At 37.1% G+C, this 20,103-nt stretch overlaps 1 protein-coding gene across 1 annotated transcript; it reads right to left on the bottom strand.

Annotated features, from left to right (window-relative positions):
- Positions 1–10,359: 10,359 nt before the first annotated feature.
- Positions 10,360–15,538, bottom strand: LOC139718508 (uncharacterized). Its single transcript, XM_071629984.1, has 5 exons — positions 15,276–15,538; positions 14,527–14,839; positions 12,170–12,394; positions 11,463–11,546; positions 10,360–10,664 (listed from the first exon to the last, which is right to left on the bottom strand). The coding sequence occupies exons 2-5, from the start codon at positions 14,546–14,548 to the stop codon at positions 10,360–10,362; spliced, it is 636 nt and encodes a 211-aa protein (XP_071486085.1). The 5' UTR covers positions 14,549–14,839; positions 15,276–15,538.
- Between the last annotated feature and the right edge of the window lie 4,565 nt (positions 15,539–20,103).

The following is a 20,103-nucleotide window of genomic DNA, read 5'->3' as shown; positions in this document are numbered from 1 at the left end:
TCTGCTATACAATGATTATAATTTTCAGGTTTTTTTTATTTTGCATAAACTATACGTCCCTTCTTTTCTTCGTACATTTTTTGTTGCACTTTTATCACAATTACATATGCATATATGGTATCTTATGCATTCTGTTCCATGTCAATAAGCGTAATTGAAACTTAACTCTTCTTCCCACTCCTTCATAGACAGCTCAAAAGCTTTGTGGACAACGCATTTTTTTCCTTGAAAAGAGATATATTCCTCCGCGAACGCACATTCACGGCACAAAGGCAATAAAACTTGTTTAATTAATTGTTTGCTATAATATCCAATAATAATGTATGTTAATGTAGATGCATCTATTTTTACATAGGAAATTCGCCTACAAATGTCCATTAAGATTACTTGCGATTCTTAAGTCATTCAACTGACCTCCGGCCTCTATCTTACATCTCAAGCAAATATGGACAACCCATCAAATGATGAAAGATTCGTCACGTATATTTTTGATCCGTCACCATTGTTACAGATATTTAAACAAGCTCTTTTTCAAATAGGTCATTTAGATGACACACAAAATAAAACTTAGGAAACAATTCATTCAAAATCTGTATTTCGACTTGTCATACCTGCGTTAGTTCCAAATTCTAAATTCAAAGCCGTTCGGAATTTGAGCAGCATTATTACCTTTTCTATTTCATTTGCTAGAATGCTAACTCTCATATCATATGCTAAAATGTAGCAAAACTTTCATGTCATTTCTGTTGGAACTGCGTATATGTTATTTACGATTTCTTTGCCGTTCTTGTGATGGGTTTCGGGTAATGAATGGTTCAAAATTTTTACCATCGAAAAGAAATCCAGAAACTAATTAACTCTGTTGTGACTCTTTCAGAAAATATACCAAATTAAAGACTGACTAGGTTGACTTATGTCACCTAGTTGAGTCCTCACGTAAAGTTGGAAGTGGCAACTTTTTGTTGGTTTTGTGATGCACTGTCACATATATGCTAATAGGAAAACGTTTATGTTATTTCTGTCATTTGAACTGTGCATATACAGTCCGACCTCTCTATCCGGACATGTAGGGACCTGTTCTAATGAGGGTAAGGGGTTTAGCCAGATACGAGAGACTCAATGTTTGTTATACGCGCATCTGTCGAAGAACGATCGCCTGTACCGTGTCTTAATTTAATGAAAAATTTTCTGTCCATGTTCTTGCGGTGATTTGTGGGTAGTTAACGTCCGAATGCATGTTAGATGAAAATTAGATGTAAATGTATCTTCATTATATTGAGTGTAATATTTAATTCATGTGAGTTCGTCTTGTAATTTTGTTTGAGTTTGAAATCCCCCTTTTCCCCGTAATTAGTAGATTGAAAAAAAAATATCAAAAGAGATCGCATCCGGATAATAGAGAGATCCGGGCAAAGGAAGGCCGGATAGAAGAGGTCGGACTGTGTGTAATTGACGATTTCTTTGCCGTTCTTATGATAGTATACGGTAAAAAGGGGCACAAACTTTTCATCATTGAAAAGCACTCCAGAAACGTATCAATTCTTTTATGACGAAACATATATCAGTTAATAGCATTACACATGTAAACGTAGAAAAACAAACATTATGCATACCAGCGTGTCCATTGTAACGATAACACGAGATAACGTTTTACCCCAGTCCAGTGGTGAAGACAATACCGTGAGTGAATGGAATTCTTTAAAATCTGAAAATCATACCCTATTCTCTTCGTCTCACTTTAGTAATTGTTACGGTTTTAGCATCACATACATGTAGCAATTAAACAGAAGTGTGATATTCTGTCAAGTAAATACGTCATCTATTAAATCATGATATACATGGTCTAGTTATGGATTTATTCTGATCTCACTGCGACAATTATCAAGTATGTGCACTAACTTGTAAGTTTCTTACACATGGATATATATATTCTTCCTTGTACATGGTTATTACATCAACAGCGTAATCTTTATTATTTTCACCGAGTACTTTTATCCTTCGTCGTTCCAACTGCTATCTGGTCCATGTCATCCATCACCCTGTAACAAATTGCTTTATGTAGTGACAATAGTTTCCAAACTGTGTTTCATTCCAGATCATTCCAGACCTATGATGTGCGGCTCTTCAGTTTCTTTTTTTTTTATTGTTTGTTTGTTTGGATTTTTCGTTAATAGAGCTGATAATACGCCGTAATCTTTTTTTTTTTACATGTACAATGATATCAACACAGTTATGACCATGATTTAATCCTTAAAACCATGAAATTTTAGAGGAAAAAGGAAAAATTTTAATAATAAGCAACTTGGTTGAAATTATACACTATATACATCATCAAACTTTAAGAAATCAATCAGTACTATAATGATACATCAAAAAATATTCATCGCTATTTGAATCATATTGTTTTCTTTAGCAATTTTGTCTATCACTTATACATAAAATGTCGTTCATACATTCAATTTGCATATTGATTTTTGCGATATAATGAAATATTTCAAGATAACGATTACGAGTATTGACTTTAACAGAACTTGACGACATGTGCTGTTTTGGTATTTATATATCCCGTGAGAACCCATAAAGTGACTTCTTCCAAATAGCTACCTACATTTTAGTGAAGTTCATATAGATATCTTCCTGCATCGTGGGTTCTGACTCCACCCTAGAAGCTCCTCGTGTTTTATCCACCTGTGCATAGAGCTCCTCACACTTTGCCATTTCTGCTGGCAAAATGTTACCTACTGTTTTGTTCACCGTCGCGTACATTTCCTCACAGGTTTTGGGAGTTGACGTAAAACTCTCCGGGTTCTGAATCTCGGTGTCGTGATGGTCATTGAAGTTTTCCTCTTCCATCATCTTAGGACGAAGATCATTGGCGAAGTCTCTTTCAGGATTCAACAGACTATAATCTCCAGAGTCAAAAGCATCAGGACATTGCGGTTGCTTGTTGGTATCAATGTCATTTTGTTGCTCCGGATTCAGTTGATAGTAGAAGACGTCTTCAGAAGGTATGGCTGTTATGGCATCCTTGCTTGAACGGGGCTTCCTATATTTTTTGTCAGGGTAGACCTTATGCTGTAAAGTTTGACCAATAGGTGACAGACCAGGGTTGTGACTTGCTGCTCTGTCGTCAGGGAAAGCATGATTGAGGCGATCGTACTCGCTTTCTGTAGGCATTTCGGATGAATCGTGAAATAACGTCAGTGAATTGTAATAACTGTCATCAAACAAGCACGCTTTACCCGTGGATCTAGCTGCAGCATTCGTCATCCTGTCCAACTTACAAAGGTCTACATCCTGGTATTCATTATCATCACCATAAGCACACGTCGGTTGGTCCAGTGATGTCTCCTGCAGGCCACAATATTCATTATCAGAAGGAATATTCATTGAGGTCAAAGAAGTGCCGACGCGGGTATCTATGTTACTTTCTCCATGAACTGTACAAGGGAAGCCACGATTTATGCTGATAAAGGTAGAAAGCCCCTCGTCTATCTCTTCAGCATCATGGTAGATGTGACTAGTGTGCCCGAGATGGCCCCCTCTGTCTCCGACGGTGTTGCCCAGGATGTGGGGCAAAAAGCGACCATCTGTTGTAGCATTAGGATTGGTAGCGTCCGACAAAACGACATGATCCGTCGTGGTTGGCTCTTGTACAGAAGTGTCTATGTGATTCATCTGAAGGTGTCCGCCATTTGGGTGAATATTCGACTGATGTGACGTTTCGGATCTCCATCGTCTGTAATTCAAAGGGAAAGCTGAATTTGTAATTCTAAGCATAAGACCGTGCATTGCAAAAGCCACCAAAAATTCGCCAGATATGGATTTTTAGTTAAGGGTATAAGTGAAAGCACAGAATCCAAGATTTGAAATGAAATATAAACTTTAGTGCAAATAGACTTGCCAAACCCATTTGAATAATGGAAAGACAGAACACCCTCTGCAAAAGTGTGTGTTCAGAAAAGAGGCTGTACCGTTTAGGGTCTAGACAAATTTTACCCAGCTGTCTGCAATGAATTGAACAAAGAAATTACATAGATTTCCATGAAAACCACTATTAAGTGGTTACTAATCTAAACTGAAAGTTTGCTCGTCATTAAGATGGCCTACATTTGATATATTTATGACCAAATGCAATATCAGTGTGATTTTAATTATTAGAGACGAAAACTATTTGAAGGGTTTCTTGTGTTTTGAATCGGTAAATCTGAGAAAGTCTACATCAGACCGAAACAAATTGTTTAAAATGTGCATAGAATCATGGTGAGAAATCACTTTACTTTTGATTACGTTCATTTCAGTTTAAAGGTGTAGTAAACTAGACTTCGTATGGTTATATTATTCGGGGTTTTCTCCCTGCACACTCGTCAGACGAGTGGTTAGGATTTTCAATAATTAAAGGCCCGGTAGCACGGGAAAAAGTGGGTGTCCGATTGAAGCGTCCTTTACTTTGCTGCCCACCGAGGCACATTCGAAACCTTGAATAGTGCTCGTCAGCCATGTGTACGGGACAATTCCAGTTTTTCTTTTTTTTTCTTTTTTTTTAAGGCTGAGTGTGTACTTGCATATCAGTGATCAGTGATAAAACTGTGCATAATTTTTACGGGGATTTTTGAATATACCCGAACCAGTCCCATCTTCCCAATCCATGCATCTCCGCGCTACAAGGTCTTAGAGGCGTGTGATATTTGATTACTAAATGTCATAAGTATTACAATGTTTCGAAGATCAGCAAAGCATTTTAAGATAAATGTCTTTTATTTATTAAAAACAGGACCAGAAGGCTGACTAAATATCACGACTTTCAGTCTAATCACTCACACTCGCTATTCACCTCCATATCATTTTGTCTTTGCTTGTTTTTATGTGTTGTCCGTATTGTTTCTTTAGTTTTTTGACTGTGTATACACAGCCATCTCCTTGCCATCGATTTGGGATGGTTTTCATAAAATATGTTGGGAAAAAAATACTGTATTAATGAAAGTTTTGGGCGACAGATGGAATAATAATATGATAAAATGTCTGGCGACCAGAAACTCAGGTTTTCGTGACAAGTCCATCCACCAATTATGTATAAAGAGGAATGCAAATCAGCAAAATTATTTCAATATTCATGTGCATTCAATGTACACTCACTTCTGAATATGCTTTGTTTGTTTCATGAGTCGCATACAATGATTTCACACACTATATTTACAAAGTAGTTTTGACAAAAATTCACCTTTTCTGTTGATGCCTACACCAAGCGATGGACAGTATGCCAACCACAGCAAAAACAACGAGAAGGGTTCCCAGGATGTACGTGATATAATTATTCACGTCATCCCCATGGTCTGGAAGATACAGCATTAAGTTCTAATTCAATTTTTGATAGCATTTCCATTCCCAATATCACATTTTATTTCGATACATTTAAAGAAAGTATGATGGAATTACAATATTTAATAAAACATCTATATTGCAATGAATAATTGATTTATATATGTAAACATACATAATATGAAACAATTTTGGATGGTAAAGTAGTAAAATCTATTATAACAAACTGTGATATATAGGCACAGCGTTTAGACTTTCCTAAGTTAAAAAAGAATAAGGGAAAAAATTATGGTCAATAATTGCTTACTTTACTTCACAGTATTACTTGGCGCTTTAGCACAATGATATGGATGCATTTTGATTGCACTTGTAACCCATTTTCCCTCATTGAGCTTTCTTTTTTTAGGGGGGGGGGATGCCTTTTCATTAGATCAAGGGATATTTGTATTATGATAGTTACATCACCACGAAAATCTGATGATCGATGAATAAAGGTTTTCTCAGTCCTCGTTGAAGAACAGCGCATTGCAACATTTCTTCATGGACATTTTTGTTATTCTTGTATCACAGAAATTGAACTCATCTTCACTGTGAGACAGTGACAATCTCAAAACTTGAATCCAGCTCATTCACTCATAACGGATTCACCATGAAGAAACCACATGTAGTGTGCTTCCGTCTAAACTAAACAGTGAATCAATAATGAACTTTAGGCAACAGAAGCGAAGTAGCACTGAATTAATCATTGCGTATGTAATTGATAAGGTAAAAGTGGTAAAAGAGATAAAAGCGGGTAGGCCAGGAACAAAAATATTTTAACTGTACGAGTCGAATCAATTACTACACTCACCTAACTGAGACACTACAGTTGTCGCTCGCTTTTGCGTAATGTCTTGTGTAGTCTGCGTCTGCCCTGTGCATTGAGATAAACCCACCGCAATTATTTAGGGTACGCATGTTGATGATTATCATAGGGCCTCAACACCTATTCCCCGGATGGAAAATACGTTCGTAATAATACAGATTTATTCATCTGTCAGATCTCAGTCTTTTGTACGCGGTGATAACAGAATAAAAAATTGTAGTGAATGGATGTTTATAATGGAGATGTTGACATTGAACACTCTATCCCTCCCCCCCCCCCCCCACATGAAATATGATCTACTGGGAAAAAATAAGAGGAAGAGGAATCATTGATCTATCTTTGGTAGAAAAAAATCACAAAATCCATAATTCCAAAATTCCGCCAGGAGAGTCTTCCCCATATTAAAAGGGAAATATTCATTACATTGAACACTAACCCTTCACCCTCTTTGGCGCAGTCATCACCCTGTCAAAAACACTCAAACACACACATACACACACACACACACACACACACACACACACAAGCACACACATAGACATATATATATATATATATATATATATATATATATATATACTAGGTGTTTCAAAAAACATTTCCCACTTTTGATTCTTAATATTTCAAAAACTATATAGCAGATAACATTGTCGTTGATATGAGTGATAGCTGAATAGTGTACAATTTGGTTGGAGGTGGTTTGAATATGAAAGCATTAATCAGTTTCATGAAATCCATGATTAATTTCACAGTTAGGTTCCAGATTTTGCTCTATTTTCAACCCTCTGTACAGAATTTCACTTTGCACAGGGGTCAATGGGTGTGTATGGGAGTGTGTGGTTAACACCCTGACAATGGTCCTGAACAATGGCCAGGGTTTGAATGCTTCATTATTTATTCATGAGAAATTCCACTATCACAGTAGTCTTTATTCAGCCTCTGATGGCAGTATCTGTGTAAAGTCAAACGCCTGCCGATACTGTCGTTGAGTCGTGACAGTGCTCTCCCTACTTCTGAAAAACGAAATTACAATGATTACCTTCTGTTCTATCGTAAACATGGTGACAGGAAGCAAAGAAAATCAATTAGAGTATACACTTGTGTATATGGAGCCTTAAATTAATCTACTGTGAAACAAATCGCCCCAATGATAAATGCTTCTGAACTCTACCAAAAATGATCTCTTTTTATCGAAAAAGCGAAAAATTTGTCAGACTATTCAATTAGTAGAAAAATGAGGAACTTTAGATAATCTATGCTTATTTATCCCCCAAATTTAGTGATATATGAAGCAAAATTTCAAAATGATTGCCAGCTGGAATGAAATGAGGTGTTTGCAAGCACATGGAAACATGTGCTTACCTTTTCCATGTGCATATACATTTTACCCTTTACCGTGCATGAATTCAGACTAGCAGCGCCCAAGGCAATCCACATGAATTATTGATTAAGTATTCATGTGCCTGGGAACGCGAGACTGACGCTTAGTCAACAGGTGGTTCAGACATGTCCATTGTTAAGGGCCATTGTCAGCACACACTCACATACACATCATTGGTTCCTGTGCAAAGTTCAGTTTTTGTACAGAGGGTTAAAATTTGACCAAAATCTGAAACCTTACTTCAAAATCAATCTTAGATTTACTGAAACTGATTTATGCTTTCACATTCAAATTACCTTCAACAAAATTGTACACTATTCAGCTATTACTCATATCAATGACAGTTTTATCGGATGAATAGTTGTTGAACTCTTAATGATCAAAAGTGGGAATGTTTTTTGAAACACCTAGTATATATATATATATATATATATATATATATATATATATACACCAACACACCAACACACGTTACATAGGCCATGCACTGTATTGAATTCATGCCATTGTCTTCTCATTCTACGTCGCAAATTAATTGTTATAATGAAAAAAGACGTTACAGGCTTTGCACACAACAGAAATTCAAGCTACATTGTCATTTTGATACCATCGATGTCTGCGGACTTCATAATTATCATCTATTTTGTTGGTGGTGATGTTTATTCCAAGCGCATAGGGGCCTTTGTGCTGGCAATTTATGAATATGCCAAATATTTAATATTGCCATCATCTTGTCATTGCACTCACGGCTTTGCTCATAATAATATGTTACACTGTACTTGCCAGCTGTAGTACGACCCTCAGCAGTGCTTTCTATACTTTGTGTAGGCATTGTGCTGATAATGACATCTTGCCACTCTGCGTCTGTGAACAAACATTCCCATCCACAAAAAAAAAATAATGACAAACTCATGAAAAAGATGTGTGACAGCACAGCAAAGAAAGTCATTCAGTGTCCATCTCTTTGGTACATTTTCAATTAAGAGGAGGAACATGTGCAGTGGGCATTTCAGAGCACGTAATATACTCATGAAGAAGACACCGAATACAGATTAACATGTCACAGTGAATTATATTCCGCTGGTAACAGAACGATTGTGTATATTCCGAGTAGTAGGAAATTTGATGGATATCAAGCATCGTCTTATACCAACGTATTTGAATGAATTATTTCAATTCTTATCTCATCAGATATGGAAGTATTAATTCCAGAAACTTAAAACAGTAGCCATTGGCGCGCTCTACACTGTGTCATGTCAAGTTTTTGTTTTTTTTTTTCGGTGAAGGCTCAAAAGACGCATATTTGTTATCAACCACACTAAAAGATAATGATGCTTCCTCTCATTTATGGTATAAATGCAAACATATGAAATAAAACAGAACATTTCAAAACTCCTTCCCTCGAGGACGCATAATAAAATATTCTCTCTCTCTCTCTCTCCCTCTAGTAATACACTAGTACAAAGCAGAGATTACTGAAGATCATAATTATTGATAATACATTGAATTTCTAACATAGGACAGGCCTTTTGCTTTACTTTCGACTGCTCGGCAAGAAGGGACTGAAGCGTTCCAAACCGGGAAGTAAGTCGACCATTCTGGTTGTATCACACACTGCAGCGTCGCACTCCCGGTGACGGCGTAACCTTTGTCACAGATGAGAGTTATCTTCGACCCGAAGCTCGTGACATCAGAGTTCCAACTTCCATTGGGAACAATCCCAGGATGATCACAAAATCCGACAGAGACTTCAATAAAGGAGAGATGTAAGGCATTTCAGTGAGCCATGAGGGAAAGCTTGAGATAGTCAATACCATTAGGATATATTACATCAAAATCATTATGTAGAGATAACTATACCTGAAGAGATCCACTTTTGTTTCTCTTCTGCATGATAAGGATGAGATACCTGATGATATGAAGATCTGAAAACTATCACAAAAGATGAATATATAATCACTCACATATCGCCTTTTCAAGATACGTAGCACTACTGAAGCAATAGCATGAAAAGATCTCAATGCAGGTATTAACATTTATAATCTACGTCGCCACTGGCAAATATAATGAAAATGTAATCATAATGACTGAATACATGAATATACAATGTATTCAAGTGAGAAAATGCGATTCCATATTACTATTTACGGGACCCTGTTCAACCTGGGGGTCTGAAATATAATGTACTACTGAATAGCGTTGCGCATTGCATTGCTAAGTTTTGTTATGGGAATGAACGTAATTAAGCATATAAACCATTTTGTAATTCTTCTTTGACCATGAGCAGAAAATTGTCATTTGCCTTAAGCATCTGTGATGTAACGATTATTCACGTAATCCTTACAAACAGTGTTTGACTTTTTTGAGCGCCCTGCTCCGTAGCGACCAGTATACATGCAATTCACATGCAATGAACACATCCATCTGACAGCAAGTGTTAATTAAGGCCTGACATTTGGCAAAAGTAATTAAAAGACTCTGTGTTCAGGCATTCAATAAAAATCAGTTCATGGATGTTTCCCATTGATGACCTGCTAGCTTACACAAGTATACAGTCTTCTTCTTCTTCTTTTCTTCTTTTTTAACATAAATACCATATTTTCAAGTCGGACAAGCCTGGTATTGTAATGATTCGAAATTGACTAGAGTGCCTAACCAACTGGGGGGAAAAAAGGTCATTTTCGAAATGTGCACATGATTTAATTTAAAAAAAGGGCCATTGTAAGAACTGCAGGTATTAACAAATAATACTGTCTTCATAATCATCGATGCTTGCCTACATTTATTTCACTTTCTAAATGTCAAGCAATCTCCGCTTCTGATACTCACGGTTAAATGAACGATGTCGGTTGGAGTCAAATTCTGTCGCAAATGGACATGTCCAGTTGTGAGAAAAGTTTCCGCCAGAAATGATCTGTGCATACGTTTCGGACTGAAAACAAATGCACGACCTTTGATGCACGACAGCAACGCCACTGCTTTCGGACTGTCTTCTACAGGTAGACATGCACTCGCCGTCAGAATCAACGCCAAGTTCAACGCGAGATGCTGCTTGAAGAATTAGTTGGCTGCCGTTGTAGCATCCGAGAAATCCAGGCTCTATGGCAGTCATAGAAAACTATCATTTGAACGTGCCTATAGCTTTTTTTTTAAATAAAGAATTATTCCAGTTATACTAAAAACTTTCATCGGCTGGGGATGATGATAAATTAAATGACTGAGCTTCAACCAACCTTGAATTGTGCGGGCAAGCTTTCGTCCTGCTCCTGAGGACTTTCTCAAGCCTTATGCGGGACGGGACGGGACAAGACGGGACACAACATTGAATGGGATGAGGCGCGTATCATTGACTTTGAAAGCAACTGGTTAAAAAGAAAAATAAAGGAAGCACTTTGGATCAGAAGGGTCAATCCAGCCCTCAGCAGAGACTCGGGCTATACCCTTTCATCAATCTATGGTCCAGTGATTAACAAAGACAGGCAACGGCAGCAAGACAACACTCCACTGCATAAGGCTTGAGAAAGTCCTCAGGAGCAGGACGAAAGCTTGCCCTCTACAATTCAAGGTTGGTTGAAGCTCAGTCATTTTATTTATAATTATTTCAGTTGCTCGTTCCTCAAATTGTAGACAGCCTATATCTTATAGTTTTCAATAACTACTGAAATGACACTTTTACAAGTCCATTACTATATGCTTTTAACACATGGAAATAATTATGGTAATAAAACCTATTCAGTTGACACCGGCATTTGTCGTTGCTCACAGTATCGAGTTTCATTTCGTCATACACATCCATTATCAAACATGAAAAAGAATGCATCTGTGTGCCGTAAAATCATACAAAGACATAGGATGATAATATCATGTTCGCAGATTTCTGATTTCTGCATCTCTCACCTCGACAATGGAGTCTAACAATCCTGTTTGAGGAACACTGGGTTGTTGTCTTTAAGCAGTCCACTGTACTCAGAGAACCTGTGCCTTGATATTGTACAAAATATTTCATGAACTATTCTTAGGTTTTGAATGCTGCATTTTTCATGGAACTTTGAAACATTAAAAAAATCGCTGTCATTTTGATAAGTATGCATGCATAAGAAGAAAATAAGCTACGTAGCAAAGAATCAGAATGAAATTATCATTTATTAAAATATATCTGGGCATCACAGATGTTGCATGTTTCTAAATATTCTAATGAAAGCTTGATTGATGCGTGTATACCAATTAAAGCTTGTAACAAACTTGTAATTTGTATTTTTGCTCGTCATTTATATGTCAAGCAAAAAAAAAGTAATATAGTAAAAAAATTAGATTAATATCAGTTATGCTATAACATCATGATATCAAAAGTGTTGCACTTACAGAAAACGTATTATGACAATGACAACACCTCACAAACTTTTGCTTACGAATTTCAATCTTTGAATACCTTGCAGATTTCTCCTTCTGAAGCAGACAACTACAAGTAGTATGCTTGTCAACTATCAACTTTCCCTTTTATTGTGATGCGAAGCATGCTATATTTTACATGAAATGGTACACGTACATTATGCGCTCACAATAATCTGCATGCCTAATGACAATCATGGCAGTTCTGCGGTTACCTTCACCACACGAGAGGACCAGAGTCTTGTCTTGTGTTGCTGTAGTCCCATCGGCCAAAATAAACTGGTTTGTATACTCCTTTGCCGCTGGGAAGCCTAGCTCTCCGCAGACCAATTCAGCAACTTTGGGAGTAAATCCATCCCAGCAGGCATGTTTATCTGATTCGATAACCACTAGGCCTTCAAGGGAAGAGGGTCCATCAACCAGCTTCACTAATGGTATCCCTTGAAAATTGATGTTAGAGAGAATAAAATCATTTGAGGTTACTGCTAATGTATAATCATGCAATCGTTCATTGCAGGTCATTCGATGTGAAGATGGTTTTACAAAGGAATATCGAAATAATAAAATTTATATTCTTGTTCGAGCTATTCACCGAAGTTTCCCTTGAAGATTATTATTATTATTATCATTATTATTATTATTACTATTATTATTGTTATTATTATTATTATTATCTATTCGGCATTTGCAAAACAATACAAGTGATAACAGACAAACAAAATAAACAAACAAAACACAAGAAAACAAAGTGTCAGGCTTTCCCTGTTGAGCTTCCCTAAGGAGCCGGGTTGGAAAAAAGCAATCAAAATAACTATGACCCTTGGGCCTCTCCAACCAACTTAAGGAAGCACATCAGGGAGTAGTTGAACATAAAAGAAAAGAAACAGTACAATTTGAGTTAAGCGTGTACACCAGGTGGATTATTCTACATACAAACTAAAAATATCATTGTGGCAAATGGGTATTCATTCCACCCCCTCCAGTAAAAAAAAAAGATACAGTATATTAACTGGAGCAGGAGAATCATTTTATTCTTCTTCTTTTTCTTCTTCTTCTTTTGCTTAAATTACCGTCGCCCTGAGACTAAACTAGCCCTAACTCTCCTCTCACACAGGTGAAACGGATGAAAGAAAAATATCGTTTGGGTCATCTCTTCATGGAATTCACAAAGTCTACTGCTTGTTCAATTCTAATCTTTGATGTTATTAGTTAATATCGAGATATCAAACAATAAACTCCCACCAAACAATCAGTATAGGCCTACGTATAGCTTAGTTTATATAATTGGCATAAACAATATAACTTGATTACAACAAATAAGTACTTTGTACACAATAACGACACAATTGGAATTATGTTTTTATTGTGAATTGATTTTTCCACGACACTCAAACGTGGACATGTGTTGCGACAACGATTATCGCCCTCGAGCCGGAAGCGACAATCTTTGACGGGGCGGCAATTTATGTCGCAACAAATTTTTTGCCATCATAAATTGTCGCCATCGAGGTCAAAAATTGAGAACGGCACAAGCGTCAAAGATTGTCGCCAGACGACAATTTATAACGGGGCGACAATCTTTGTCGCAACAACATGTATTATGTTTGTTTGTTTGTTTGTGTGTTTGTTTTTCTAATAATGGCCCGGATATCAGAGCTACGAACGAGGTCTTGAAAAAATGATAAATTCTTCTCCACGTTGCATTTCCATTGCAATCGATTTTGTCTTCACAATTCGTTGTCGTGATTTTATTTTGTACCATTTCAGGGATAGGCATGGTGCATATTTCACAATCACTTGTAGTTTTAACACCTAAACTGCTTTGTTGCATAGATAATATGGATTTTAATACAAAGACTACATAATTTATATGCAAATAAGGTTAATTCCGCAAAGACTGTAAGTCTTTGTAGGTAGAATTTTCCATTAAATGTGATTTTAAGTATGAGTGTGGATTATTTCGCGTAGCCACAATGGAAGAATTAAACAGCATGAAAGTAAACAACCACGGCAAGAACGCAAGGCCTAAATCCCGTGCGAACGACCAGGAAAATGCTAAGATGCACTCTCGCTGTCGCCATCGAACTCAGGCTAGAGATTGAGAATCCGTAATTCTAGCCCATCAGCTGCAACCATCATATTGATATCATGTCTTTAGATGAAAATGACGCATTATGATATATTTTTAATAGTTATTTGATTTTTTTTTTCAATTATGTCTACGATTTGACACAGTCTCATGTATTAAAATACCCTCGATATAGGGACTTGAATTTTTGTTCAGAATATTTATATTCCAGTCAGGTACCATTAACCTGTGCCAAATGTTTACTTCTTTGCCTGTATATATTGCCGTTTCCCCTTACAGTCTAGGTTCTGTCATATTATAAGTGCGCTTTGAAATCACATGTCTTTTTGACAATCAAAGTATACGCGCGGTTTACATGATCATACATAATTTGTTGCAATTCAAAAGAAAAAGTCAGGTTCAGGAGAACTGAAGGAAAATTATTGTTGGAGAGAATACAACAAACACAGCTTCTTCATGAAATCGTTATTATTAAACACTTACCCTCGTAACACTCCACAGTCATGGTAAATTTCACAGGGTAGATATATATACCATAACCGTAGCTTCGTCTGATGGGTTAGTGATAAAAAAGGAGAAGACTCGTTGTCTTTCACTATCAGATTCCGAGAGGTCTTGTTTGCTATTTCATCAAGTCTTTCGAATCCCACCACAACATTGTTGATGGAATTGAGGGTATAGAGGATTCTCCTTCCTCGGGGTGCCTGCAGAACCCAACTATCACGGTTGTCAACGCAGGTTCGGTTACACCATATCTCCCTTTCTACAGGAATCCCGGAACAATTTAGACTGAAATCTGTGTGATGATAAGGACCACATAGGGAGCACGTAAATTAATGAATTATGAGAACAGTAATGAAAGAAAAAATGAAACATTCGTCTAGTATTCCAGCAGATGTCAGTTCTGTGACACGATTGAAAATCCCAAATCATGTACTTTTTTTAACGAATTCTTGTAATTCATTAAATTTTGTCTTCCTGGAGATCACAGCCCAGTAGTTAAGTTATAGATCAATTTTCTTTCACAAGCGCAGCAAAAAGAAACGATAAAGGTTAACTTAATTGAACCAAATTACTTGTGGGAATTTTTAGGTTGAATAAAGATTCAAGCATATCTGATACAACATATTCCATTCTCGTGTAAATACGGACATGCTCCGAGAACTGAGAAAAAGAGAAATATGCGAGATAATAGTATGTCATTGATGGAAGGAAAATTGAAAGGTACGTACATGTATTCGTTCCCATCGCTGAGGACTTCATAGAAGAATTGCAAAACATGAAATCAACACAAATCCATACAAGGAATATCACTCTTTCCTCCATCGCGAAGAAGGGGAATCGTAGCACAGCCACTGCAGACAGTTCCGAAATACCAGCACGCTATTATTCGAAAGACTGAAAGTCGGTGTAATGTTCCCTTGAATCCTTACATGCAGCTTGGAATAGAAATGAACAATGATTACTGTTGAGGGTACAAAGCTGATTGATGACGTTGGAGAAAAAAAGGGAGTCTGAGTGTGCATGATAAGACTGCGTTCGAGCAGAATGAAATTGTAATGATAATATCACAAAATTGCCCGGGCTTTCAAGGAAGCGATACAGGAGGATCCACAGCATACAACCACTCCAGAATGCCAATCATTAGTTTCAGTAATATAACGCCCACGCTTTCGTTTGAGCTTTGTATTGCCATGTTACTATCATATATCTATTATCATATTTCTGTGATAGTTATTGAAATTAATAAGGTACTTTCGGACTACATTATTATTGGATAACAGCTTCCAGCAAGCTGAATGACTCCAAGAAGGACTGTGCTGTACTATAGATGCATGTTTAGAACATGAAATATGCTCCAGTATGTAAACCAAAGTTGTAAACAAAACTCTTAAGGATGGAAAGCTACTTTCGACCCTTCACAAATTCACAAAGCATTATCTCTCTCTCTCTCTCTCTCTTTCTATCTCTTTGGCCTATGCATTTTAGATCATTTTAAATGTATGATAGTCTTGGTGCAAGAGGCTGAACCTGCCTGCCCTCCTTTTTTTTTTCTTTTGCGAGTACTGGATTCAAATCTGGATGATAACGCTCTTTTACAACTGAGGGCTTTGGAATAACAGAGGACAAGTCCATTTTCATGTGGATTGAGTGACTGCAGTAATATTAGTACAGTACATCAGTGAAAGTTTGGGGGAAATCGGACAATCATTTCGAATTTTTTGAATTTTTAAAGTTTCTGCCCTGTCACTGCAGGATGAGAAGACAATTACAGCTTGTGATGTCACATGTATAGAACAATATTAAGAAAATATATAGACATGTCAACATATTTTCACTTTTCTCGCATCATTAAAAAAAGGACTTGGCTTGCCTCTTTCAGAAGGCAGGGGGATAATATAGGTTTTCCGGCCTAATTTCACCAGATTTGCATTCGATTTCAAAATGTGATCATTCAAGTTCGAGGGAATTTTTGAATGATCACCGAGATGAGCATCCAAGAAAGTAACTAGTTTATTTAATTTAATTTCATCAGCATGCGATTTCATGAGTTTCTCAAATAAACATGTAAAAGGGGCGTTCTCTTTAAAAGAAGGTTAAGGGATTCAAATTAACGATAAGCAATAAGGCAAATATTTACAACATATGGACAATCTTTTTCATTGTTTCTTATATTCTTTGTTGTTACTCATCTATTTGAATATGCAAATTTAATGTATCCTGAAATGGGACTTTTGCCTTGTATAGTGCCTATGAAAGCTCGTATAACTCTTCTTTGAAGCACGTATTATGTAGGCCTACACTACATTCATACACGACTTTAACTCTAGAGAAGAGTATACATGAATATCTCGACAACGGACAGAATTTTATTGGCGACGCTTTTGACAACTAGCAAGACTATCGACTATATCAATGTCGAAACCCTTCGGTGAAACAGGTCTGCAGCTGAGCCGACTGTGGCAACTTCTGATAATAAAATGGACACTGGGAAGATGAGAATGGAATCAAAATGTAAATTTGAAAGTAGACAAAATTTTGAGATATACCCATTCCTAATGTCACATCGATACTGTAAGGAAATAATATGAAGGTGGAAGACAAGATTATTCACACAATAGACTAAACCTGAATAAGTGAAGCTTTGAAATAAAAATTTCATTGTATACAGCAATCCAATATATGGCAGAGAAAAAAAAATAAAGGACGGTAGAAACGCACGGGAACTTCTTATGTTGATTGAAATTTCAAAGTGCAAAGCTGTATTCCTATAAATTGACTCTGGTATTGGGACGAAATAGAACGTCTATCCAGCTGGCGCGAAATTGAATACCAATTTTGATTCGTTCAATTGAATTAGATTCTCTCTAAAATGAAGGAAATAAAATCTAATAAGAATGGCATGAAACGAAATTGAATGCTCTAAGAATCAAAATGAACCGTAAAAGTAGAGCAGTGGTGAAAATCGCTTGAATTTGAATGACTTTTCATTAATCATTATGCAAATCTGATGAAATTGGGCGGGAAGACCTAATTACCCTTAAAATATGTCAATGACAAGTCGAGGAAATGTGCATTTTTTTTTCAAACACTAAAATTGTGTCAAATTCTCTGTCGTTTTATGCATGTGACATCATACACTGTAGTAGTCCTTTCATCCAGCAATGACTGCGCAGAAACTTCAAAAATTCATACCTGTTGAACGGATTGCCCGATTTTCCCAAAAGTTTTCACTGAAGTTCTCTTCTAATATTACTGCATTCACTCAATTCACACGCCTATGAAGGTGGACTTGTCCATTAAGATGGTCGCCGAAATTGTCGCAAAAAAGACGTTTTGCTACAGTTTCTTTTACTATTGTTGAAAACGGAGAAACAAAAATCAAAGATTTATTTTATCTTGAGTTAGCTGAACCTGCAACTGGGTGAAGCAACTTTTGCATCCTTGAGAATTATGAAATAGCAAAAATTCAGAATGAATGTACCAGCTTGTTTGATGTTATTCTATTCTTATTTTACTTATGCTGAATGAATGATAACATGATATGGATACTCAGGCCCTCGATATGGAAAATCACTGTAGTGGTAGGCTCCTCCATGGGCTTGTCTGAGTTACGGGTGACGTTTGCAGGAGATCTTTCCTGCTCTGTAGAGTTGTGTGAACACATTCAGTATCCCTGCTCCGTCAATGTGGAGGAAGAAAAGGGCTCTAGTACACCTCATGAGACCTCTTCAGCTAATCGGCCACTCCCTGCGCCTGCGTAGATGTCCATTCGAAAGCGTACTACATATACGATTTCCAAGGCTTTCAGGAAAATGACACTAGCTAGTACTTACATTGTCGATCATCTTTCGATTCGTTTACCACTCACTCACACACGCACACACACACACACACACACACACACACACACACACACACACACACACACACACACATACATACACAACACACAATTTCCAAACAGGTATATATTGGGTGCTAGATTGGGCAACTAAAATTCGTTGTGGATTGTTGTAGTTATTTCAATTTCCTGCTACTAAATTCGGAAATTTTAAGATCTTAGTGGCCCGAAAGGGCTATCAGACAAAATTCTTTTTTTTTCTTATCAAATAAACTTAAGCGTACACACAGGAGTGCTAGACATTTTTTTTCCTGTTTCAAAGCGTATCCTGGTTTAACTCAATGGCTTTAACGGAATGAGGGTAGAATGATGATAAACACTTTTTGAAGTGATCTGAGAAAGTATTCCAAACATTTAAATCTATATTATAATATACATCGGAAGGAGAATAGGAGGGAGAGATGACTTGCATAGAGATAGGATAGTTGAAAGGAGAAAGGGAAAGGAGAGGTTTGTCTGCTTTCACTAAAGGTTTATACAAAGTAAAGTCACCTGTATCACTGATTAGCAAAACTTGACAAAATATTTCCTCACCGAGGTATACAGGTGGACAGTTGATGCAGGTCATGGTCGGTTACATAATCATTATTACATAATAGATTAATTGCGTCGATATTTCTACGAAAGAATTTCATGTATAATACATTATTCATGATACATCATACAAGAATTTTTGGTTTTCCATTTAATAAACTATATAGTATCACCATTTCACATTCAATCTCCACATGCAAGGGCTGAAGGTAGGAGATGACACTGAGACTAATATACTTGCAGTGTGTGTCTTTGGATGTTATAAGTCATACGGTGTGACTTCAAAAGGGACATTTTCTCAAGCTGTGAAAACTTAGCAATGACTAGAAATGATTACCCTCGTTCTCATGATTTTAGGTCGAAGTCAGGGATGAACTTGCCCAAATATTCCTCTATACTCTATTCCTCTATGAAATAATGTAAAAGTGTAACTGAAGTTCGACCAACACATTGCATGTTGGTATTTCTGGCCTTCCGCGAGATGCATACCCATGAAAAGAAAAAACACACTCCTCTCTAAAATTTGTTTTCGCTTTCATATCCTTGGTCGCTAATAAATGTATAAAAGCTGTTTGCCTCAAACATGTAGCTGATGAAAGGAAGTTGCTCCCTGTTCCTCTACTTTCATTGCACTGAACACACACGTGTGCAATGTATATAACAACTATAGTCAGCATCAACATCGTTGGATTCTCAACGCGGAATTTCACTTCTTCCATATGATTTAAATTGAGTCGTCGACAAAGAGGTTAATGAAATTGTGATTTTGTTCCCCTCTTTAATTCAAATCAATTGCTCCGGTATAGATGGTTTAACTTCAAGGGTCGGCTGTTGCGACACGGATTGTCGCCCCTACACGGATTGTCGCCTCCTGCTCGGGGCGACAATCCGTGACGGGCGCTGGCGGCACGGATTGTCGCCCCCTACACGGATTGTCGCCTGGCGACAATCCGTGACGTTTGTGCAGTTCCCAGTTTTGACCTCGAAGGCGACAATCCGTGTTGGCAAAAAAATTGTTGCGACACGGATTGTCGCCCCGTCACAGATTGTCGCCCCGGGCTCGGGGTGGTTCCTCCGGTGTTAAGCTTTGGTGGGATGGGTATGACTGGTAAGTTATGCGT

Source organism: Diadema antillarum, unplaced genomic scaffold, assembly GCF_040938485.1.
Source record: "Diadema antillarum isolate AM-2024a unplaced genomic scaffold, OU_Dant_1.0 scf00000008, whole genome shotgun sequence".
Classification (NCBI taxonomy): domain Eukaryota; kingdom Metazoa; phylum Echinodermata; class Echinoidea; order Diadematoida; family Diadematidae; genus Diadema; species Diadema antillarum.
This window is presented reverse-complemented; position numbering and strand designations above follow the sequence as displayed.

Bases quoted from the DNA above. Each gene is read 5' to 3' on its own strand.
- LOC139718508 (XM_071629984.1), bottom strand. From the start codon at position 14,548: ATGACTGTGGAGTGTTACGAGG. The intron at 11,547-12,169 runs GTAACCGCAGAA...TACAATATCAAG, and splicing joins GGTCCTCTCGTGTGGTGAAG to GCACAGGTTCTCTGAGTACA. The intron at 10,665-11,462 runs GTGAGAGATGCA...TGACTGCCATAG, and splicing joins TGTTAGACTCCATTGTCGAG to AGCCTGGATTTCTCGGATGC.